Below are 25,410 nucleotides of genomic sequence, written 5' to 3' on the forward strand. Positions count from 1 at the left end.
AGTTATTTTGTCGATACAAACAAATCAAGTGGTAATAGAAAAGTGTGGAAAAAGGGGTGCCTTTGGTTGATCTTGCCAAACAATATGGCCGTAACACATCAACAATTGGCACGTTACTAAAACGTCGGAGCAAAAACACATCCGGGAGTTTGAGGTATCGCGAGAATGGTTCAAGAAGTTCAAAAAGAGGACCAAAATTCACTCTGTTGATCGGCATGGTGAGGCAAGTAGCGCCGACCACAAAGCGGCTGACGGATTTGTGCAAAAATTCAAACAACTGGTGATTGATGAGGGCAAAAAGGAGGTGAGGACTGTAGTTAAAAGGCTAATGACCATCATTTTTATGCTTCAGTTTTTTACGCTTTGCACAAATCTCATTTTGTCTATTGTGGAAATAATCTAACTGTAACATGTATTTATTACATGTTCTGATGCATTTTTATGCTTTATAATACATTTGTGTCTGAACGATGGGGGGCTTGGAATGAAGTAGGGCATTTACATGGAAAACGCGTCTCTACTTACAGAATTTTCTGGTTATGAAACTACTTCCAGAACCAATTAATTTCCTAAGTACAGGTACTACATGTTTAGACTATTTCTAACTTATTTAATATACAGTGCCTTGCAAAAGTATTCGGCCCCCTTGAATCTTGCAACCTTTCGCCACATTTCAGGCTTCAAACATAAAAATATGAAATTTAATTTTTTTGTCAAGAATCAACAACACGTGGGACACAATCATGAAGTGGAACAACATTTATTGGATAATTTCAACTTTTTTAACAAATAAAAAACTGAAAAGTAGGGTGTGCAATATTATTCGGCCCCTTTACTTTCAGTGCAGCAAACTCACTCCAGAAGTTCAGTGAGGATCTCTGAATGATCCAATGTTGTCCTAAATGACCGATGATGATAAATAGAATCCACCTGTGTGTAATCAAATCTCTGTATAAATGCACCTGCTCTGTGATAGTCTCAGGGTTCTGTTTAAAGTGCAGAGAGCATTATGAAAACCAAGGAACACACCAGGCAGGTCCGAGATACTGTTGTGGAGAAGTTTAAAGCCGGATTTGGATACAAAAAGATTTCCCAAGCTTTAAACATCTCAAGGAGCACTGTGCAAGCCATCATATTGAAATGGAAGGAGCATCAGACCACTGCAAATCTACCAAGACCCGGCCGTCCTTCCAAACTTTCTTCTCAAACAAGGAGAAAACTGATCAGAGATGCAGCCAAGAGGCCCATGATCACTCTGGATGAACTGCAGAGATCTACAGCTGAGGTGGGAGAGTCTGTCCATAGGACAACAATCAGTCGTACACTGCACAAATCTGGCCTTTATGGAAGAGTGGCAAGAAGAAAGCCATTTCTCAAAGATATCCATAAAAAGTCTCGTTTAAAGTTTGCCACAAGCCACCTGGGAGACACACCAAACATGTGGAAGAAGGTGCTCTGGTCAGATGAAACCAAAATTGAACTTTTTGGCCACAATGCAAAACGATATGTTTGGCGTAAAAGCAACACAGCTCATCACCCTGAACACACCATCCCCACTGTCAAACATGGTGGTGGCAGCATCATGGTTTGGGCCTTCTTTTCTTCAGCAGGGACAGGGAAGATGGTTAAAATTGACGGGAAGATGGATGCAGCCAAATACAGGAACATTGTGGAAGAAAACCTGTTGGTATCTGCACAAGACCTGAGACTGGGATGGAGATTTATCTTCCAACAGGACAATGATCCAAAACATAAAGCCAAATCTACAATGGAATGGTTAAAAAATAAACGTATCCAGGTGTTAGAATGGCCAAGTCAAAGTCCAGACCTGAATCCAATTGGGAATCTGTGGAAAGAGCTGAAGACTGCTGTTCACAAACACTTTCCATCCAACCTCACTGAGCTCGAGCTGTTTTGCAAGGAAGAATGGGCAAGAATGTCAGTCTCTCGATGTGCAAAACTGATAGAAACATACCCCAAGCGACTTGCAGCTGTAATTGGAGCAAAAGGTGGCGCTACAAAGTATTAACGCAAGGGGGCCGAATAATATTGCATGCCCCACTTTTCAGTTTTTTATTTGTTAAAAAAGTTTAAATTATCCAATAAATTTTGTTCCACTTCACGATTGTGTCCCACTTGTTGTTGATTCTTGACAAAAAATTAAAATTTTATATCTTTATGTTTGAAGCCTGAAACGTGGCGAAAGGTTGCAAGGTTCAAGGGGGCCGAATACTTTTGCAAGGCACTGTAATCTTCCTTGAGGAAAAAACTTTGCCTATGCTTTATACAAGGCACATTTTTTGTCAGTTTTTTTGTTCAAATTCAGTGGAAGAATGAACAACAACCGCAAAACAAACTCACTCACATAAACATCAACAGGATGCAAAAAAAAAAAAAAAGTTTGTTTTCAGGTTTTTGAATGGGATCACTGTCAGCGGGTTCGACTGATGCCTCATACCAAAGACTACCCTTGGGACTTGGACTAGGGCTACAGTGCTCCTAGGGGAAAGAGGAGGCGTGTACTTTCCGAACAAACTAATAAACTGACTGATGCCCACTGGTGAAGATTGTTTAAAAAAAATGTTTTGCCCACGATGTTCTCACAATCTTCGTAGCATAAAACTCTCCAAGAATTGTCCTGACCAGCTGGAAATTTAAGATTTAGTCAATTGGAGAGTAAAAGGAGGCCATTAGCCATTGGACAATATATAGATTTTAATAGGAATGCACCGATGCCATTTTTTTTTAGAAAAAAAAAACCTCGAAACAGATCACTGATGATTCCCCTAACATTTAGCAATAAACTTTTCCTGTGCTTGGTGTATGTTTAACGCAAACATAACACTTTCGAAAAGAATAAACTTCAACATCTAACTTCATGTTTATCTAACGGTCTTTACCCACACTGCACTTAAATGTTACTCGTAACATAAGGCATATCAGTGCTGTTGCATCTCAGCCTGAACACTGAGGGCACTATGTAAAAAGATGTCAGGATAAAGTGAGCAAATCCAAATACTATATGCTCCTTGAAATTGACATTCTAAAATGTAGATGTAGTGATATTTTGCTTACTTTTATTTTTATTACAAAATGTTTTAAGCCAGTCCATCAATATTGCTTTACACGAAACTGCTCTGCAGCAAAAAGGTTGCTTCAAGCAGAGTTGAAAGGCTTCTGCATCATAAAATTCAACGCCTGTGATGATGAACAGCCAGCAAATAACAGTGACATTAAATAAGAGTGAAAACAAAGCTCCCGCTTCTTTTTCAACACAGCACTGACAGCCTCGTCGACACGACTCGGTCCCTAAAACAACACCGGCACAGACAAATCTGCCATTAAAGCAACAAAAGAGCTCAAGCGGTGAAAGACTTTCTTGCTCGACTCGTTCCCCCTCTCCACATGTTTTAACCAACAAAGACATAAACACATAAAAAAAAAAAAACTTCAACACTTGAAAGTCATCAGTCTGATTTGCAGTGTTTGGACAAAGCCAGGACGTCACTCAAACTGCACGTTACATAGTGTAAGTGTAGGATCTGAGAAGGCTCACGACGCTACCTCGCCACTGAACCAGAAGTGTGGATAAACATCACACAAAGAAATTTAAAGTCATAAATTTGCTCCCAAAAACGTATAAATACGTTCTATTTTTAATTGTTTCAGTGTCCCAAAGACGTATTTATACGTCCTTTACGTTTTTTTTTTTTTTCATAAGAGACATCTCTGGGTTCTGATTCAACTGAGCTCATAAGCAAAAAACTGAAAATCCATTTTAAAGCAATAAAACTGGCCACTGGAGGGCAATAGCGCATTTGGTAAGACCCGCAACCCAATTCAACGGCAACGAACGGCCGGGCAGCACGGCCAGGGCACCGGCGTAAGGATGCCAGGCAGTGGACGGCCGAGCAGAACAACCGAGAGGGCACCTGGTTGCCAGACGCTGGACGACCGAGCAGAACGACTGGGACCACCAGTGCAGCAGACGATGTCGTTGAGTCCGTGCTGCTCGCCGAGCAGACCCCGCAGAGACTCAAAAAAATCCATCTTTATGAGACAGGCGGCGATGAGGGAAACGTTTATGTGGCTGTCGCGGCAACAACAGCGTCATCTCTCAGTTAGTTATGTGTAAATAAATTGTTACTTTGCTGTCAAAACCCCTATTTGTCTTGTTGTTTATGTTATTTTGTAAAAGGAAAACATTCAGATGTTTGGGATGTAACTAAAGCAAAAAATAGCTGTGTTAAGGTCAATGTTTGAAATGCATGCTTTCACAAAAAGCTCAATTTCTCTGTTTTTTCATCAGAAATTGGAAAATTACTCAAACTAAGCCATTTTTCTAATGCTGATTTCTAAAAAATGGAAAAAGATATGAACTAACTTTTTTTCCTGCTGAAAGAAGAGAGTCTAATCTTTCTTTTTATATAGAGAAATGTTGTTATATGTTTATATAACAAAAGAACAGAATTTTCTGTGGGCCTTGCAAAATCAGTCAAAATCCAGTAAAACGGCCGGGAGCGAAGGGCCTTGCTCTGGTGAAAATGGCTGGGAGTGAATGAGTTAACATATGACAACCTATAAATGTTTGGGTGGTTTTAGTTAAAGCAGACACTTTTTTCATCTGTGTGATTTTAACATGGATCAGATCACATATGATGGTGATTTTATGCAGAAATGTGAGACATTCCAAAAGGTTCAGATACTTTTTCATTCCACTGTAATATGAATAACAGCAATTTTGGTGAGAGTGGAATGGGGTTACCCAATGTTTGTGTGTGAATGTGATGGATGGTTTCTGCACCTGTCTTGTCAAGAGCAAAAATATTACGCCTGACATTGATGAATGTGTTACCATGACACCATATGGAGGATGAGAAAGAGGAGAGTTCTAGTGCCCCGGGGCTGTTAGTGGCAAAGTTGGGAGTAGACAAAGAGTGGAAAAACATGCTGACGCAACAAATAGTGAAGAGACGCAGAGGCACAAAATGTATAGATTGAAGCTGACATTCAGGGGGAAGGGGGTTCATTGGGTCGGGGATGATGTTTTTTGTGAAAGATGTTCGTGCGTCAGCTCTTAAGCACTTCTCTGTGATGCAGTCTCGGGTTTCACACAAAGACAGAAAGATGTGCCCTTGTTTGATGATGACCGGCAAATCCAAGTTGCGGTTTCAAAGGAGGGGGAGTCATCTGGTGTGTAAGGTTACCAGCTCGTCACAGGACAACATTAGCGTGAGCATTGGAGTGCTGTGGGACGCGGATGAAAAAGTAATGGATACTATGGAGTCAGCACATTATGAGAGTGTGTGCATGTGCAACTATTGTGTCACACACAGTCAAAACTGTCCGACTTGTACAAGGTCAAAACTCTCTTGGTAAATACTCTCAGCGGACTCGTTATTAGGTAGACCTGCAATGAAAGACCTCCGTGAAGCTGGCCCCCTATCCGACGTAAATTTATATAAAAATGATGTCAATCGTTTATGCTACATTCGTGCTTGTTTGTTCTGTAAAAAGTTTCATTTGAGCTGCTATGGTTTTTAAGGTATTAACAATTCTTTTATAGGTCAATCTGAGGTCAACTAGCCCCCAATTTTGTTTAAAAATGGCTAAAAATGGTGTCAAACGTTTATGCTTCGTTTGTGTTGTAAAAAGGTGTTTGTGCTGCTATTGTTTTTGAGATATTGAGAAATTAATTTCCAGTGACGACATCACGCAGCCTACCATCTACGCCGGAGTGCTGCCGCAACGGTGCCAGTCGTTTGTGCTAGGTTTGTGCTCGCATGTGCTGTAAACATTTTTTTTGTGCTGCTATCGTTTTGCAGATATTGAGATATTAATTTCAAGTGATGATGTCAATCCCAGCAGCTCCATCGCGGCTGACGGAGCGTACCAACTCTCTCAATAACAAGGTGTCCCAGCAACTGGTGCAAATGTAGCTCAAATGAATGCCCCCCCCACCCCCCCCGTTTGTGTGTGTGAGGCTCAATTGCCTGCTATGCGGGTGTGAGTCATTGACAGTATTTTTTTCGCGATTGTCCAGTTCAGTCCAATTCGGGTATATCACGTGGTGTAATGCAAAGGATATGTTTTAGAAACAATGAAAAACTGAAAAAAACACATGCTATATTTTCTCTCCGTTTTTTACCATAAACGCGATATCAGTGATGTTTTTGGCAACCATTTGATTTTCGTCTTAGTCTTTTTGACGAAAATACTTATTAGTCTTAGTCATATTTTAATCCTTTCAAAATGTGTTCGTCTTTGTCTAGTTTCAGTCAACGAAAACTCAAATTTCATCTAATTTTAGTCGACATTTCTCAAAATGTTTTCGTCTATGAACGTCAAAAGTTTTAGTCCATGAATAAATAAATAAATAAATAAAAGGTTTCCAACAATTTCGAATGAACATGACACACATATACATAACTGTAGAGTCTACATGGAAATCATCATTTTCATGATGATGATAATACACATTCAGCAGCAATTAATTAAACTCACCCGGATGCCACGAACTGAAAATGTTTCCCAAGAGTTCAAGAAGACACTGAGTCACCGCGCTAAATGCTAATGCTAACGTGAACGCTATGCTAGAACGAACGCTACGCTAATGCTACAAATTAGTTTAGTGTGTGATGATCACTCAGCACAGTCCTTTAAAGGCTAAAGAAACATGGCATAGCCAAGATAAGAAAACAAAACTGACCAAGCAGCACCTGACATGTTTCACAAAAGGAGCCTGGAATAGGCACACGCTTAAGCCTGTGTGTGGGGCGAGGGGGTGTGTAGCACGTCACATGAGTGACACGACCGAACACTGCTAAATGTGTTCTAACAACACATACAATAAGAAAGTATCACACATTGTGAATTTATGACGGCTACCACGGTGAATTTTCATGTCGTTCTCGGGGCGTCAGAAGACAACTGGCATCCATCTCGTTATATTTTAGTCTCCCAAGACACGTTTTCAGCGCGTCATCGTGACTTCATCGTCATGAAAAAAAACTGTTTGTTGACTAATTATTTTTGTTATTGTCACCGTTGACGAAAACAACACTGCGCTATATCACCATTCATGTGAAAAAAGATAGAACATATTGACCATGTCGTATTCTAAAACAGCAAACATTAAAGAAATATGTGCAGGCAGAGCAACTAGCTTCCGAACAGAATTTTGGTACTTCGTGTTGATGAGAACTAAGAATTTGCTGGAAAACATCACCTGTCGATGTGGTCCAGAGACAGAAGACGCAAAAGCCACAGAAAGAAAACGTCGAGAAAAAAAAAAAAAAAGCAAACAATTTCAGGGTCACCTGCTGCCTGTGACACAAGCGTCGGACCTGAACTCCTCGCCTCTCTTCGATTTGTTTTGCTACCAGACTGCCTCGTTGTCTCAACGTCACCTGCGTATACTCAGCGCCAAGGGAGGCTGGGGTAACCCAAACAGCCTCCTAATTGGGCCAATTAAGTCATTATGCAACACAAGCCGGAGGTCTGACAGGCTCTGAGCCTCTGGTTCTCCTTACAAAGGTGCACTCGTGAGTGTCTGCAGCACAGAATCACTTGTGAGGTAACGCAGGTGTGTGTGAGCATGTATGCTTACCTCGCCCGACATGTCGGGGGCTAGGGGGATGAGGGGCCATAGGGACGAGTAGATGACGAAGAACACCACCCACAGACAAATGCTGCCCCAGATGGCGATGTGGCTGAACTGAAAACACAAGCGTAACATCTCTGTGAGCCATGTTAACATTTTGCTATGCATTGGCTAGATTTAGAAACGTTCTTCATATTGGGCTGAATACTGAGAGAAACAGTTTTAAACTATTTATTGAGAAGTACAAGAATTAGGTGACAGAAAATAAGGAATACAGCTGGGAAAAAAGTAGAAGAAAGTGAAAGTTGTCGTAGGTATATTGTCACAGTGTAACAGGCAAAAAGTTGTAATGCAATGGGCGTAATAAATTTTAAAATGCGACTAAAAATACTTGTCACCGAAATTGCATGACCAAAACCAAAATGTAATGTTGACTTAAGCAAATAGCTTTGTAGTGCACACTTCTGTTGCTACTAGAGAGGCAACATGTTTGGTGAACAAAGATGTGTTGCTGTGTGTGATGTGTGTTGATGGTGGGGCCATTTCCACTTTAGTGGAGAAGCACACCTGCGACCCCACCTAGTCTTTTCTTGCCCCTTTTGAGAAGCTCAAACAGGGTTACCTTTCCAGCTTTAGAAAATTATTTTGCACAACAAAACATCAAAATATACCATATTTCTGCACTATAAGGCACATAGGAGTATAGGGCACACCTTCAATGAATGGTCTATTTTAAAGTTGTTTTTATATATAGGGCGTATCACATTATAAGGCACCCTAGTAGTAGCAGTGGTGGTTGGGGTTGCGTTATTCATCCACTCCATGGAGCTGCGCTAAAGGGACTTTCATGCCATGATTAACCAATATATAAGGCGCATTAGATTATAAGGCACACTGTTTGCTTTTGAGAAAATTGAATGCTTTTAGGTGCGCCTTATAGTGCAGAAAATACGGTTATACATAAAGTAAAAATAAAATACAAAGAGTTTGTCTGTGAACCACATTAACTGAATTTTGAACATGCCTTTTACTCTTACTACTAGTTGGGCAAATTCAACATTTAGTTTTGTGCTTAATATTAGCGAAGAAAAAAAAAAAAAAAAAAAAAAACTTTCTTAATTCTAAGCATTAATAATTCATTTTTTATATATATATCAATAACTATCTAATAGCATTTAAAGAGAAAATAATATAATGAATCAGAATTTTTTTAAAGTCAAAATTTTATTAAAATAAACCTAGAATAGTATCACGTAGAGTCAGGAGTGAAAGTTTTATAAGAACAATAGTTTTGACGGTTAAATCAGAAGGTAGGTTGTTTATGCTGTGGAGATTCTTTATGACTTCTCGCACAGGATGTCTTGTATCTGTGAATTTTTAGAATTATCAAGGCATTCTGTAGCTAAAAATCAGTGTTGCATGTTAAGTCATGGGTTTCCCTCCAGGGTTAAAAAAAAAAAAAAAAAAAAGTAGACACAGCCATAAACAGCTGAGAATGGCAAAGAACAAAAAAGTGAACTAGTTCGATGAGCCCTGCTATTAACACACAATCTGGAGGAGTCTCCGTGCCTGAAGCAATTTTCTCTCAGAATTCACACAATAATTGTAAAGTGGCTTTGTTTCTAATTTATGAATATTAACTGAGTTTTGTGGGTGTGAATAGTAAAGAAGAGTTTCATCCACTACCATAGTCCAGGATGAGGTTTCCAGGCCTGCTTTAAGGCAAACTGTGATGACCACAAACTGCGGGGACACAAATGACACCAATGTGAGTATTAAAAACTTTATTGTGAAAATGTCCTTGTGGACACATTGGCGGTTTCTGTCTGCATGATGTACTTACTGTGTAAACCATGTTTCCTAGGAGGAGATAGTCAGGTGTTCTTCCATTGCCAAAGACTGTGTCTGTGTGGAAATTGAAAATAGTTTCAGAAGATGCTGTAAAGTGAGGTGAACACAGTAACTTGTGTAACTGTGTGAATTTGATGCTTACATTCAATGTTTCCACTCAGTTGGAATCATACAACTGTCTGAATTTTTTTCCTCCCTTAAGGGGTGTGCCTAAATATTTTCAAAAATTTGTTCTAAATCCACCCACAATAGGTGAAACTGTGCAACACAGATAAAATAATATATATTTTTCAACAGTACGCCTTTATGAGAGCAAGGTGGGTGACAAACGTAGAACTGAGCAGACGAGCTGGTGGTGGACAATGACTTGTAATAGCGCGTTTGATTGTCGCACGTTCAATAAAGCAAATGAAAGCGCATTGCCAATTAAAAAGTCACGGCACTGCTGCAAAATGACCCTACTGGTAAATAAAAAAATATATATACTATATATATATATATATATATATATATATATATATATATATATACATATATATACAGTGGTACCTATAATTCGTTAATTCGTTCCAGGACCTTGTTTGCTAGTCGAAATGGTCAAATGTCGAGAAGGTTTGTCCCATAAGAATACATTATAATTCAATTAATTCGTTTCAAAGCCCGAAAACTTCACCCTTAATAAATGCTGATAGTACTATTGCAAATAGCAAATTACACAGAGCAAAACAAATAAAAATCGGAATAATAATAAAATACTATAACTACTACTACTAATAATAATAATACCTGTAGCAATGAAACGAATCGGGTTCTAATGTGGCGGATGTGTTTTGCGTGGTGTACCTGAACGCAACGCGTGGCTGACTTGACAGAGTAAGAGAGGACTTTTTACTTTAACTTTTCATGTTCAGCTGCAGCGGACAGTAGGCATGTTGTGTTGCACAAAATCTGAAATAAATGATTAAAAACCTGATCAAGCTGGCGATTATTTGGTGATGTTACCCCAAGAATAATTGTCACCTTAACTTATAAAGACTGGCGAACGGAGGTCGTCGGAGGACCGTCGAGATCGTAGACATTCTATGGCCATATTGTCAAGCCAGTTCACGTACACGCACACCAAGCTCATATTTTTCTATCATTTCCATCTTCCTTTCAATGGTAAGCTTCACCTTTTTCCACCACCTGCACAAACATTCTTGGAACCAATGTTGATTTCTCTCACAAGAAAATCCACATGTGTCCGTCTTACGGGAAAACAAAGAAACTGCAGTGCTGTCATAAACCGTCGTATTTAGAGCATGTCGTCGGAAGTAGAAACAAATAGTGAGTCAAATTTCACATTGGATGTCGAAAAGATATTGTGTCTAAGGGATCGTATGTTGAGGTACCACTGTATAAGGCCCCATTTGAAATGTCCTGAAAAAACAATAGCTATTGTAAGCAAGCTTCTCTCGTAATGTTTACATAAGAGTCATTATCTCGTATATTCTTTATGCTAGGAGATGCTTTTGTCAGTGAGTCCGCCAAAATTTGCTAAGGTTTAACTTTTGAGGCATGTTTTCCAGAAAAAAAGACGAAACTTGGTTTGAACTCCTCATTGTACCAGTTTTGGGGCTTTCCACTTTAGAGGTTCCGCTGTATTTGACTATAGGATAATCCCCTAAAGCCTTGGAATGAAGAAGTGGTGCTAACATGTTATAGAGTGCGTGTCCCGTTGTGACTGGAGGACAAGACACACATGTTTGCAATTGACCAGTGGACGCATGCAGTAAGCGCTAATTAAGACAAAGTATGCGATGCTGACTGCGCTCCCTCCTCATCGTGAATCTCCGGGAGCCGCTCACCGTGCTGGAAGGCTTTGAGAGGGAACCAGAAGAGGATGACGGAATGGAAGAGGCCGTTTAGACAATGAGCCCAGAAGACCTGCAAAAAAAAGAGGAGGGGTGGAGATGGTTGAAAATTCCAACAAAAGAGAAAGAGAGAGTTGGATACAAAAGAGTGTGGGGAGCTCCTGCCTACCAAGCAACCTCTGACCTCAGCCCTTTGTGCTAGCCCAGCGCTAGGCTAAGTGGCGGTTTTGTCGGGGCCCCAACGCTCAATGGCCACCCCGCTGACAGACACGTTGTATATCCTCTGTGGGTGCGACTGGGTGGGGGAGTGGCAGTGAAACGAAAGTAGACTAAAACAGATTTTTGAAAAAGTGTCCTGAGAAGTAACAAGTCTTAATATTAAAAACTAATATCGTATATTACAGCAGCCTTTTTGAAACAGAGCAAATACTTTGGTATAAGGAAATGGAAACGCTACCACTTTGATACACACTAGAAATGTCAACATTGCTAAAATAATCTTTTACTGTTAATTACAGAAGATAATAATCTATGTGAAGAGCCTGATCATCTTATCATGTATGTTAATAGGTTTTCAATAATTGTCAATAATGATTTTACAAGATAAGAAACAAATAAATCTAAATATGCAACACTTTAATCTTTTAACGTGATTACGAACACAAAATTCCAAGGAAATTACAATGTCCCATTTCCATGTGCAACTAAAACTGACAACGTCTGCTGTTTTTTTCTTTAACAGGTTGACGAGTTTTTTTCCTTACGCTTTTATTACAATTAACGGCAGACTTTTTAAATATCAAAACGTTTCCCTATAAAGGTTCATATATTGTGTTTAGTCTTTTTTAAAAATAAATATTTAAGTGTAATAAATATTTGTTCATTGTAATGAAATGACAAATATTTATGGGTTCTCCCAATACAGTATGTTAAAGGGAAAATAAATCCCTTTTATTTCTTTCTTAGAATGAATTCTATGGTCTATATATGGTGGGTTAGTAACCCGCGGCTCTTTAGCGCTGCCCTAGTGGCTCGGCGTAGCTTTTACAAAAATGTTTGAAAGATGTGGTAGGTTAATATGGTTTCTGTAGGAGGACAAACATGACGCAAACATTCTTCCAATTCATTCATATTGTAACGAAGTCACATGGTGCGTCATTCTCTATACATGAGTTTCCCAGGTACTTCCGCTTTACTTCCTGTTTTCTGCTCGTGACTTTCATTTTCACGTTATTTAACATTGACAGCAATGGTGCTGAAGTGGCATCACTCACTAAAAACCCTGAAAAAACACTATTTGGAAATACTGCATCCTTCTGCCATCTCAATATTAGAAGACAACAAATAAATGGCCGAGGGTGACAACAAGTAAAATATTATCGTATTTATACAGTCTATGGCAGTGGATGGAAACACCATCAGGAACCTGAAAAGCTCTGAGGAATTCCAGTACCTGCAGAGCCACAAAGTTAGATGTGTCCTCATACACGAACACGGGATTTTTGTCATCATGAAGGCGGATGCGTAACCAAGTCAGTGCCTCAATGCGCCGTACCACAAAGCATGGGTGCTGGTAACAAAGGAGGGAGACGTCAAAACTTCAGGCTGTACATATATCGCGTGTCCCAGGCGTTCGTGCAGTCATGCTGCCGCTGTGTTATGAAAGATATGTTCTACAAAAATACGAAATTTAAAATCTGGCGCATAATAAGATTTGTTGCCTTTGCTATTGATATTACAATGGGTTCTTATCAACGAAGTGATAAGAACAAACATATAATCTTTTAGGTGGAGCCTTTAAGTTTAGAGAAGCAATCCATATTCTTGAAATATTGTCTGCTGCTGGTTTCGGATGTAATGGGTATGGCGGGGCACATACACTGTGGCGCTTTGTAGCTGATCGGTGATAAAAACATTCCCCTTCAAACCATATATTTAGGCGCTTCCAGGAGTTTGCACAGCACAGAAAGTCTCGGACCCTCGTTTACGTTGTGCTGAATCCATTTTCATCAGTGGGATCCTTTGATTTGATTTTTGACTTCAACCAACTCTTGATGTTTTGTCTAAACCGGAAGTTCGGAGCATTAATTTTCCAAAATGGCACCGCCCACTCAGGAAACTTGTCTATAGGATGCACAGCTGGGAAATCATAAGGGCTGAGCAAAGAGAACCGCATGCGCAGCAGGATCAAAACAAATGACTACACACAGTTGTTGACACAGTACATCATTTCAAGGTGATCATATTTTGATTTCCAAAAAGAGGACAAAATAAAAACATTAATAATTCCCATTTAGTCTTATATTCAAAGTTTATATATAAAACGCATGCACGCGCTGTGCGTGTGTGCGTCAGTTTGCCCCAACTCAGCCATGTAAGCAATACTGAAATATTGCTTATTGGCGCTCAGAGAGAAAACCGGACATTATCAGGCTTATGCTTTTCTTCAATTAAATTTTTTTTTTTTTAATGACTGTAGTCAAGCCCGCCTTGTGCGTAGTTCAAGCTAGGAGCTAACGCATAGCTACATCGCAGCCATCCTGCCTGACGCGCTCGCTTTTTGTTGATGTAATTGCTGCACAAATTCCGATTTAGGAGACTTGACACTTCAGACCGCCGCCACATTCTGGAAAAATGTGGCCCAGATCGGATTTTAACCAGATACGAAAGTGACCAAGATCGAATTTGAAATGGTCCACTTCTATGCGACTTGTCCCGTTCAGACCGTCATTTTAATGCTTCACTCGACTCGGAAAAAAACACAAAAAAATCGGATTCGTGCATTAAGATCTGCGGTATGAACCTAGCCTTAGTGTCATCTGGCAAATTATTTCACGTTTGAATGGATGTAAAAGATCTGAGCTGGACATAAATGGAGTTAATGACAAAATTTGCTGGATGACACGTAATGACATCTGTCATCAATATTCATTCAAGATCATGGCAGTGACAAAACATAATTATGACTGTCTTATGACGCTGTTGTCAAAAAATAAAAAGTGTTACTTATTAACCCATATAAATCAACAAATAAGCCGTACTGGACTATTAGCCGCAGGATTTAAAACGAGGGAAAAAAGTAGCGGCTTATAGTTCGAAAATTATGGTATGTCCATTTTAAAACATTGAGGTTTTTAGAACATATTCAACTTCAGGTAGCGATTTTAGATGATTTAAAAAAAAAACAAAAGAAACTTATACTACTACTTATATAACTTACTTACTACTTATATTAATTATAAAAAGTAGTTTTTTTATTTTTTATTATTATTATTATTATTATTTTTTACAAATGATGGCAACTACAGCTCATTCTTGGGAAATAAAGGGTTCGCTTCCCCTTCAAGCTAATTCAGTGGGGAATTCTAGTTCTCTTCATTGAATATGGTTATTTGACTGATAAATGGTTAATTTCATAAAGACTCAGCACATTTGGGTGGCAAATCAGTGACAGGTGTAAGCCTTAAATAAACAGAGTTGATTGTGCTAACCCACACACACGGACACACACGCTCAGGCACACAGTTGTCATTACTAGACGTGTTAAGGGTGTAATGAGACTTAGGATGGGTCTTTCACATCGAGCCTCATACCAACTTGCTTCAAATCCACATTCCACGCAGCAAGAGCCAAGTAAAACACTAATGGACGATGTAGCATGAAATTACCGTGAAATCTATTCTGCCAAAAAACTCCACTTTGGACGTCTGTGTTGTTGTTACAATGATATTAACACCAAGACTTCAAAAATAAATGATTCTGTCCTGGCCTCTTTTCATTGAGTGGATTTTCAAAACATGCTTTTTGGCCAATTCAGCAAATCTGTCCATTGAACTTTACGCAAGACAAGTAGTTAACCAAGAAAACTGGGATTTTCAGTTTTGAATGGCACCACTTTAGATAGAACGTGGATGAATTGGAGCCGTAGGCCATTGCTTCTGCACGTCGGCCTCTGTGGCCCGACCTTCTCACCTTTCCTATCCTAGCTCAAAAAAGTCCAAATGCGCCCACACACACCCTCAACACATCCTCCTCCACCCTTCCACCCCACCCAGGATTACCTCACCCTCTTGCTGTGTCCACAAAAGCCAATACACTAAAAGAACCCCTTTCCCTGCTCCCCCTCTTGTTGGTCAGATGCTGCCTAAATTATCATTCATTATACAAGCACATTTATGCCAATTACCATCACAGCTTGGCCTCTTCCATCCTGCTCACAACCCAGTGGGAGCACACACAAGCCCCCTCTGCAAAGGATAAATGCTAATGAAATCAATAAACTCACATAATTGTTCATCACAGCGGGATCTGTACTGCATAGATTTTCTCTTTGTGGCTGTCATAATTGCTGACACAAAGACACGTATAAAAATCATAGAATCCGGTAATTAAAATTCAATTAAATATTGCGCGACATGCTTTTGAATGTACGAGGTGGGAAGGGAAGGCAAAACTGGCGCATGGCTGTAAACACCGTAGCAACATAAAGAGAGGTTTATGTGAGTGACCTAAGAGTAAGGAATATGTTGTTAAAAGGTGACACTTTCACATTCTGCCACTGTGGGTCACTTCCTCCTCTCACCTTAACAGAAACAACTTTGATACAGCCTCCAAACTAGAAACTCATTTTTGCTTCAAAAGGGAAAAAAATAGAGCTGAATCAATGAAGTGTTGCCTGAGCCAGTAGCAACCAGCATGTCAACATGGGAAGATTCAGAGGTTCGTAATTCAAAACGCCATTGAAATGCGTAAGCGTTAACATATAGACACTTTTAGAAGAAACAGACAACTAATGGGGCAACAGGTAAGATTATAGTATCCCCAGGAATCAGCAATTCCGCAGATTTCAAAGTCTTCTGCGGATATCAAAACAGTCCTTGGAATACAGGGTCAAGTGCAGGCACAATATTACATTTTACCTGTAGTTTACAACACATCTGTTTAACACATTCACGACAAAAGACACAATAACAATGCTGTTTATGATGTTCAACTGCCCATAACTTAATATATAAAAAAAATAATAAAACCCCAAAAAAACAGTAAAGACAAACCCTTTTTTTTTTAATAATGATGAAAGTTGGGAATCTATTTATTCTGTGTTCAGCATCCATTAATAGCACACAATATTCTGTCACAAAATACTACCTCCACCTAATTCCCGACGACCACTAGCTCTAAAACTTACAAAATCATTAAAACTGGTATGATTTAATCAGTATTGTTCTTTACACTTTAACAGCATTGGCGGTCTTCAGGTAAGGCGACTGGGTGTTTCTGTGTTGCAAACCGCTGGAAGTGCCTCTTAAAACACCAAAAATGACAAATTTCCTGTCCGAATTAAAATGTTTAATGTCTCAGAAAAATATCAAAACCATATCACAAATGTAAAAAGTATGGTGATTATAACATGAAATTTTTCTAATATTTCCACATTTTGTCACAAACACAGTGTTTTGATTCGCAGTGGCCGGACAAATTCTCCTGGCACACTAAGGAATGGCATGCAACACATTATAGTATGGCAAATTCATTGTGGTTCTGTTACTTGCTGCTGCTGTACAAGATTGATACCTTAAGGCAGCGGTCAGGAACCTATGGCTCGCGAGCCATATCTGGCTCTTTTGATGAGTGCATCTTGCTCTCTGCCAACCTGTGATCTTAAATGTGAGCTCATGGCGCATCTCACAACGATCTTGGACACTTCAAACCTATGTTGCAATGATATGCTTCAATTCGGTGCCCGTTGGTGGTCGCGGATTGCACACAGATGGGCATTACATAGCTCGCCTCGCGCGTTACCTCTCCGCTCAGCCAGCAGCGTGGCTATACAGTCCTGGATTTTGTTCCAACCGCTACAACGCAGAGAGTTTAACCAATGAACTTCCTGCTGAAACAAGCAGCACCTGACAAAGTTTAACTGATTACACATGTAAAAGATCTAATTGGTGAAAAGGTGTCCTCTTCATTGGTTGGAAAGCAAACCTGTACCCACTTGGCCCTTTCTGGAATCGGTTTGACACCTGTGCAGTATAGTATCGTCAATATAAATGCATAAAGGAAAATTCATGAAAGTGAACTATGTGGTACTCCAAGTCACACAGGCAGTTCATCGGTTTCACTTTCATGACTTTTTCACCTGTCAAATTGTTACCACTTCCAGGAATGTGAGACTTATGAAACTGCTGTCCTGAAAGACTCCACGTTTCTTAGCCACTGTGATGCATACGTCCCACTGGTTGCGGATTCCACTTCCAGGAAATTTACATAACCCCAATCCATGTTTCCAAGTGGTGAGTGCGCAACTGAGCAACGATTGTACCATCTCAAGCGACGATGTTAGGCTTTCGTTATTGTTTTCTCAAGATTTTCATCAATCACAACTCGGCGACTTTATAATATATTGTAATAGCCCCGAATGAGGGAACAGAAGGAGAGGAATGAATGATGGATACCTTCACTTTATTGTGGCAACAATAGAAAAAAAACACAAATAACTGCGAACTGCTGCAACATGCGTCCAACACTCTCGCTCACGCCGTCCTACCACACCCCCTACTTCCCGCTACGTCACCACTCGCCAGTCCCATGGCCCCTTCGCGGCCCGCAGAAAGTTACGGACATTACACTGCCCCCCCCCTTACAAAGCCCCTCGCCCCGAGGGGTCAACAACAAAATCCTCAAACCGCAGCGGTCTTCTTATTTGCCGCTGTGGCCGGCCTTGCACAGCAACTTGTCCATCGCCGAGTGGCACTAGCGGTGGAACAGGAACAACAGGGGTGTCCACAGAACTTGGAACCTCAACACGTTCCTGAGCCGCTGGAGCATTAAGTCCCATCTCGAAATGAGGGATACCGTTGCCCCTGTATGGTGCTAAACGGTCGCGATGCAGGACGACTCTCCTGCCTCTAGGAGGAATCGCGACCCTGTAAACGACCTCCCCAACCCGTTCTAGCACCCTACAAGGTCCATCCCAATGACTGTCCAATTTTGGGCAACGTCCTTTCTTCCTCTTAGGCGCATAAATCCAGACCAGTTCTCCAGATTGGAAATCACGTCCCTTGCCCCGCACATCATAGTTCCTTTTTTGTCTCATACCAGCCTTCTCCAGCTGGTCTCGTGCAAACTCGTGCGCCGCCTCCAACCGGTCTTGAAGCTTTCGGGCGTACTCCAGTCCCGGGGGGTCCCCCAGGCTGTCGGGTGGTCTGCCAAACGCCAACTCTGCAGGGGTCCGGATCTCCCGGCCTAGCATCAGCAGTGCAGGGGTGCAGTTCGTGGAATTCTGCACCGCTGATCGGTAGGCCATCAAAACCAGCGGAATATGACGATCCCAGTCACGCTGGTGGTTGGCGGTGAGGATGGCAAGCTGCTGCTGCATGGTGCGGTTGAATCTTTCAACTAATCCATCGCTCTGAGGATGCAAAGGTGTGGTCCGTGTCTTTTGCATGTTCAGTCGTTCACACAAGGAAGCAAAAACCCTGGACTCAAAATTTCTGCCCTGGTCACTGTGCAAAGTGTCTGCAGCCCCAAACCGACTGAACATTCCCTCCAGCAGAGCATCAGCCACCGTCTCCGCCTCCTGATCTGGCAACGCATAAGCCTCCGGCCATTTTGTAAAGTAGTCCATGGCACACAGCACATACTTATTTCCTCTCTCAGTCACAGGAAAGGGCCCCATAACATCCACAGCCACTCGCTCCATAGGCGCCCCCACCCCTTGCTGCTGAAGAGGCGCATGTGACTGATTCAAGGGTCCTTTGAACGCCGCACATTCATCACAACGCCGACAGAAGTCCTCCACGTCCCGTCGATGCTGCCCCCAGTAGAATCCTTGACGCAATCGCCGCAGAGTCTTGGTGTTTCCAAAGTGTCCGGAACCAGTGCCCCCATGACATGCACCCAGCACTGCATCTCTGAGGGATCTGGGCACTACGACCTGCCACCTTTCCTCTCCAGTAGCTGGCTCTTTCCAAGCACGCTGTAGCACACCGTCCATCATGCGTAACACAGCAAACTTGCTCCAAAGTCCCTTCGTGCCTGCAGACAGACCCACCACACACTCCCACGGAGGCCGACCACCGCGCAGGACCCACTCACGCACCGGTTTGAGTTCCCCGTCCTCTTCCTGCTTGGCCGCCCACTCAGCAACATCCACAGACTCTAATGTGCAGCATGACGGCCCCTCAGCCCCGCCGCCATCTCGTAAGTCCATCTCACGCGCGTCCCGCCTGTCGCAGTAACTGCAGCCGTCCACAGCACATGGCCTCCTGGAGAGCGCATCAGCGTTGCCATGTTTTACCCCGGCCCGATGAACCACGCTGAAATTAAATGACTGGAGCTCCTCCAGCCAACGCGCCACCTGTCCTTCAGGTTCTCGGAAGGACATCAGCCACTGTAGTGCAGCGTGGTCTGTCCTGATGGTGAAAGGCACGCCACACAGGTAGTACCGGAAGTGTTTAACGGCCAAGACGACCGCCAATAGCTCACGCCTCGTCACACAATAGCGCCTCTCACTCTTGTTGAATATGCGGCTGAAATAAGCCACCACTCTTTCACCGTCAGGACCAGCCTGTGACAGGACGGCTCCCATGCCCACATTGCTCGCGTCTGTGTCCAGCATGAATGGCAGGGCAGGATCTGGCAACGTGAGGACAGGGGCATTGGTGAGCGCCCTCTTGAGGTTGGAAAACGCCGCCTGACAGTCTTTTGTCCAAACGAACTGTTGATTGTTCTGGAGGAGGCGAAACAAGGGCGCCCCAATGCATGAAAACCCCCTCACGAACCTCCGGTAATAAGATGACAGTCCCAAAAAACTTTTGAGCTGCGTCTGGTCTTTTGGAACTGGCCAGTCTCTTATTGCGCAAATTTTCTCCTCCAGTGTGCTGATGCCCCTGTAATCCACCTTATGCCCCAGGAATTCTACCTCACGCCGCAGGAAGTGGCATTTCTCCGGGTGGAGTTTCAGTCCAGCCGCCGCAATTCGTCCCAACACCAGTCTCAGGGAATCCAACGCGGCCTGGAAAGACTTGCCATGGACGAGGACATCATCCAGGTAGACCAAGCACTCCTGCCTGGGGATGTCCACCAGCACGGAGTCCATCAAGCGCTCGAACGTCCCTGGCGCGTTACACAGGCCAAAACTCATGACCTTGAACTGCCAGTGTCCTCTGGTGGTGCAGAACGCAGTCTTTGGTCTTGACTCAGGCGTGAGGGGAACTTGCCAGTATCCACTGCGCAGGTCAAGCGATGAGAACCACGCAGAGCCCAACACTAGGTCTAGCGTCTCATCAACCCGCGGAAGGGGGTAACAGTCCTTCCGCGTCACTTTATTCAGGGGCCTGTAGTCCACACAGAACCGCGGCCTGGACCCTGTTTTTCTAGGGACCATGACCACGCCAGACGCCCAGGGACTGTCAGAGGGCTCTATGATCCCTGCCTCCAGCATGGCACGGACCTCCTTGTCCGCCGCTTCCTGCAGGGCCATGGGTAGACGCCGTGGCCGCACCTTGACCGGTGCCGCATCTCCGGTATCAATGTGATGCTCCACTAGGTGCGTCAGGCCCACCTCGTTCTCACCGAGGGCAAAAATGTCCTTAAAGTCCCACAGTACTTGCCATAACTGCCCCGGTTGCTCACCATCCAGGCCGGTGCAGTTGGCCTCCCAGATGGAGCGGATCGCCTCCCTCCGTTCCTCCTGCTGCTGTGGTGGTGAAATTTCCACTGCCCCCGCAGGGTTGAGCTCTTCAGGGCGAGCGGACTCTGCCCCTATCACAAACGACTGAGCCATTGCTGTGTTGATGGATACTACAGCAGTGGCCCGTTGTGAAGGAGCAATCAGCTTTACATGCTGACCACTAGGCAGGATGAGCGCCCCTGCCCCAAGGTCTACCACACATTTAGTAGTCTTTAAGAAGTCCCGCCCTATGATGCAGGTGTCACTCACATCAGCCACCCAAGCTTGAAAAGTCACTGACAGATTCCCGAGAGCAAACACAAATGTCCCCTTCCCTTTCATCTGAGCCGTTTCGCCGGTCACAGTTCTCAGCTTCTTGATGGTGGTTTCCAGCACAGTTCCTATTGGGACAACATCCGGCCTCACAATTGTGGCAGACGACCCAGAGTCCACCAGGGCACTGCAGGAAATGTTCCCGATCAGCACTGGAACATGGCAGGGGTCACCAACCTCTGTCCAACCCACCGTGGCAACAGCTCCATCATGCTCTCGAGCTCTTCCATCCACGGTGTCCACCACGGGGGGCTGCTGGTCCCGGGAAATGGCAGAGGGGGCCCGCGTTGTCCGGGTTACGCGGACCCCTTCCCGTTTCCCTGCTGGTCCATCCTCTTTGGGCACCGTCTCATCAGATGCCCGGGTTGTCCACAGCCCCAGCAGATGGCAGGGCGTCGGTTGGTCTCGTCCACACGCTGATCAATGTGGGTTTTCAAAGCACACACCATCTCCTCCAGCCATGGTGGTCTTTGCTCCCCTCCCCCTGACAGTGCCGTGACTGAGACTTGATGGACTGATGACTGTGGCGACCCCTTGGCTGCAATCTCCCTTTCCATCGCGAGTGCAAGCGCCACGCCCAAGTCCGCGGGGTGTTCGAGTTGCACATGAATGCGAAGTTCATCTGGCCTGAGAGCCTGGACAAATTGATCGCGTATCAGTTCATCTTGGACCTTATCTGGCATCCCAGCATACGCCCGTCGGCCCAGGCTCTCGATCTCGTGGGCAAGGCAACGCAGCGGCTCATTTGACTGCCGCACACGATGTTTAAACTCACAGCGGATAGAGTCTCTCACATTAAAGTCTCCAAAACGCCTTTGCAGAGCGCCAACTAGCGTTTTGTAGTTGAGTCTCTCTCCTTGGCTCAGTAGCAATAGGCAAGATGCAGCATCATCAGTTAGTGATAAGGCCAAATGCAAAGCCCTAACACTCTCCGACCAGCCCATTGTATCAGCCAGCAGTTCAAACTGTGCTTTAAATGCCTCCCAGCTTCCTTTGCCGTTGAACTTCAGCGACTTCGCGGCCGCCCACGTCAGCTCATGGGCGCCGCCATGTTTGTTGACATCTGCGGAGCCAGACCCCGCCTCCTCATGACGCCGCTCCGTCATGGCGCGCCCGCTCTCTTTTTGGCGCGAAACGTTGCAGCCATAGCGAACGCGCTCGTCACCGTCCATCGCCGGCATGTCAATCAAACAGTCCTTTGCTTCACTTTTCACCTTTGCATGAGCGCCGGAGCCGCCAAACATTTTGCCGAACGTCCACTCCCTCTCCCTTCCACACGAGCACGCGGCGTAGAGTCGTAAGCCCGAGCTTCTGACACCAATGTAATAGCCCCGAATGAGGGAACAGAAGGAGAGGAATGAATGATGGATACCTTCACTTTATTGTGGCAACAATAGAAAAAAAACACAAATAACTGCGAACTGCTGCAACATGCGTCCAACACTCTCGCTCACGCCGTCCTACCACACCCCCTACTTCCCGCTACGTCACCACTCGCCAGTCCCATGGCCCCTTCGCGGCCCGCAGAAAGTTACGGACATTACAATATATACACATACACATACAGTATACGCACACACTCTGTATGGATCTCGTGGAATCACATTTTGAAATGTTTCCTTAAAGCATTGCAAGATCACAGCTATCAATAAGTCAGCAATATAAAATGGAAATTGCATAACAAAATTAAATTAAGTTCACTAGTTAACACTGTATTGTATGTTCTTCCTGAAATTTCATCTGTAAATGGATGTAAACAGTTGTGGGAAAAAAACAACAATGGTTCCCGAAAATTTGCAAATTTGGAAAACAGATTTTGCACTACTACTGTATACCTATTTTGCACCCCAAGGTATATGTTCCTATCTGCTTAACATCTCACCAGCTGAATCTACAATTGAGGCCATGTCTGCCTGAGGGCAAACTTGAACAAATGGTGGCACGCATGAACAAATTGAATAATTCTCCATGGCAAATGGCATCACACCATATCCTTTCCATTCCCCTGGTTCTTTCTGCACGACCACCCGTCTGACCTTGCCTGCCCATGACCCTCATGGCCAATCCCTCTTTATTCCACCTCCACGCCACACTAAACAGGTCACCACGCCTGTGAGGAGTGTACAGGAGCCCACTGTGTCTAAAGGAGTGAATGTCTTTATTGCTCTCTTAACAAGAAAGCACCTACCCTGAAAATGATTCCCCTGGCTAACCAGACAGGACATGTCATACGCATGTCTTACTGAGTGAAAAGTGCTCCAAAAGTAGTTTACCTTGGTGTTGAATCCCATTGCATTCTGGGAGGTTTTGTAGAGCTCGGGGTACTTCAGCATGTTTTCTTTCCGACAGGAGCGCTCAAATATTCCCAGAGTAAGCGGAGGCAGGGCAGTGAAGATCTGGACAAGAAATTAAAGACAGAAAAAAAAAGTATCAAACCTGCAACTGACACAAAACAATTGTCTGCTGTAATTTCAAAAATAAAAATGAACATTTACCAAACATACCAGGTATGTTTAGATGTATACTTTTCAGTCAGATTAAAAGCCTGGTCGGAAAAAAAATGCTTTACGTTCACAGCCCATTCGGAATATTCTAACCTGATCCAGCCCGTTCCGATTTAAGATTCTATTCTGAACTAGCGAGGTGGTTTATACCGATTTATAATCCGATCAGTTTGCAGGAAAACACTTTATTCCCAAATTTTGATAAAAATCGAAAGCAAGATCTAATCGGATCAATATTTTTAGTGTTCATGAACGCAGTGCACCTGATCATAATTTTAATCTGAACGCTGAAATTTTGCCGTCTAAACCAGGGTTGGGCAAACTATTCCTTATAGGGCCGCAGTAGGTACTGCTTTTCAGTGCAACCGATCAAGAGGAGGCCTTTTCACCAACTTTCACCAACCCACTGAGGCCCTTGAGAACTCGTTTGCCAACCCCTGATCCAAACATACCTACAGTTGTGATCAGAATTGCAGTAGTGCGTGGTTTATTTTCCAGCCTCAATTCTCCGAGGTATTGAGTCATACAACTTGTGAATTGTTTCCAAAGGAATTTTAAGCCATTCTTCAGTGAGAATACCATTTAACTCTTTTAGAGATGATGGCGGTGGAAATCGATGTCTTGATTGAATCTCTAAAACTGACCATAAATGCTAAAAAATGTTGAGGTCTGGGGATTGTGCCGGCCATACGAGATGCTCAACTTCATTAGAATGTTCCTCATGCTATTGTTTAACAATTATGTTTAATGATTATGATGCCAAAATGTTAGGTGTTTCGATTATTTGGTCCAACCCCTGTATATTCATATAAATATAAAGTATAAACACATATATACATAAATATTTATTGTATATGGCAGAAAACACAGACAAGACTGAAAAAGCAGTTTCTGCTCTGTCACCCCTCTTTGAAATAAACTGCTGTATTTTAAGCCAAAAGAATTGTTGTGTTTGATAGAACAATATGTCTATATGCTGCCATAGCAGATTAATGGCGCATTAAGTCCCTGAACTATTTTTAATTTGTCCGTTTCACCCTGGAAACCCCTTGTGGTGGCTACCACAACCAGCACAATTTAGTGTTTCAAGATTTAGTTAATTATTTATGTGATATTTTTTTGGACATGTATTTTCTAATGGGTGCACACTTTAGTTAATATTTGTCTGAATGCCTATTAGATTTTATTTGCCAATTTGAGTTAATGACCACAGCTGTGTAAGATCTGGCACCTACCATACTGAAGGGGGTTATTTAAGTTGATTTAATTTTGATTGTTTGGAGTAAAGTTTTCACTGTTTGTTTAAATGCACATTAGTTAATTATTGTTTGAATATATGTATATTTTCCATCTGTTGTTGTTTAGTAAGTTGAAAATGTTTGGTTAATTTGTCATACCTCCTTCAGGTGGTCGCCCTGATTTAAACAGCCACACAGATGTGTCTAAGGTCAGGTCAGTTTGGTTGAAGCCTTTTTGTCATGTTGGCTTCTTTTATGTTGGGCCCAAGATCCTTGGTGGGTATGTTGTCTTTTTGAAACTGACAGGAGAGGGCATCAGGCTTGGTGTTGCATGATCCAGGACGGTAGGACAATG

At 42.9% G+C, this 25,410-nt stretch overlaps 1 protein-coding gene across 9 annotated transcripts in view; it reads right to left on the reverse strand.

Annotated features, from left to right (window-relative positions):
- Nucleotides 1-25,410, reverse strand: part of atp8a1 (ATPase phospholipid transporting 8A1) — a 196,433-nt gene that overhangs the window by 24,680 nt on the left and 146,343 nt on the right. For all 9 annotated transcript variants that reach the window (XM_057850549.1, XM_057850545.1, XM_057850550.1 and 6 more), the window contains 5 exons: nucleotides 23,587-23,709; nucleotides 11,302-11,380; nucleotides 9,447-9,508; nucleotides 9,290-9,346; nucleotides 7,610-7,717 (listed from right to left, as the gene is read on the reverse strand). In XM_057850549.1, the coding sequence (XP_057706532.1) occupies nucleotides 7,610-7,717; nucleotides 9,290-9,346; nucleotides 9,447-9,508; nucleotides 11,302-11,380; nucleotides 23,587-23,709 (429 nt within the window). The remainder of the gene's footprint in view (nucleotides 1-7,609; nucleotides 7,718-9,289; nucleotides 9,347-9,446; nucleotides 9,509-11,301; nucleotides 11,381-23,586; nucleotides 23,710-25,410) is intronic.

Source organism: Corythoichthys intestinalis, chromosome 11 (genome assembly GCF_030265065.1).
Source record: "Corythoichthys intestinalis isolate RoL2023-P3 chromosome 11, ASM3026506v1, whole genome shotgun sequence".
Classification (NCBI taxonomy): Eukaryota; Metazoa; Chordata; class Actinopteri; order Syngnathiformes; family Syngnathidae; genus Corythoichthys; species Corythoichthys intestinalis.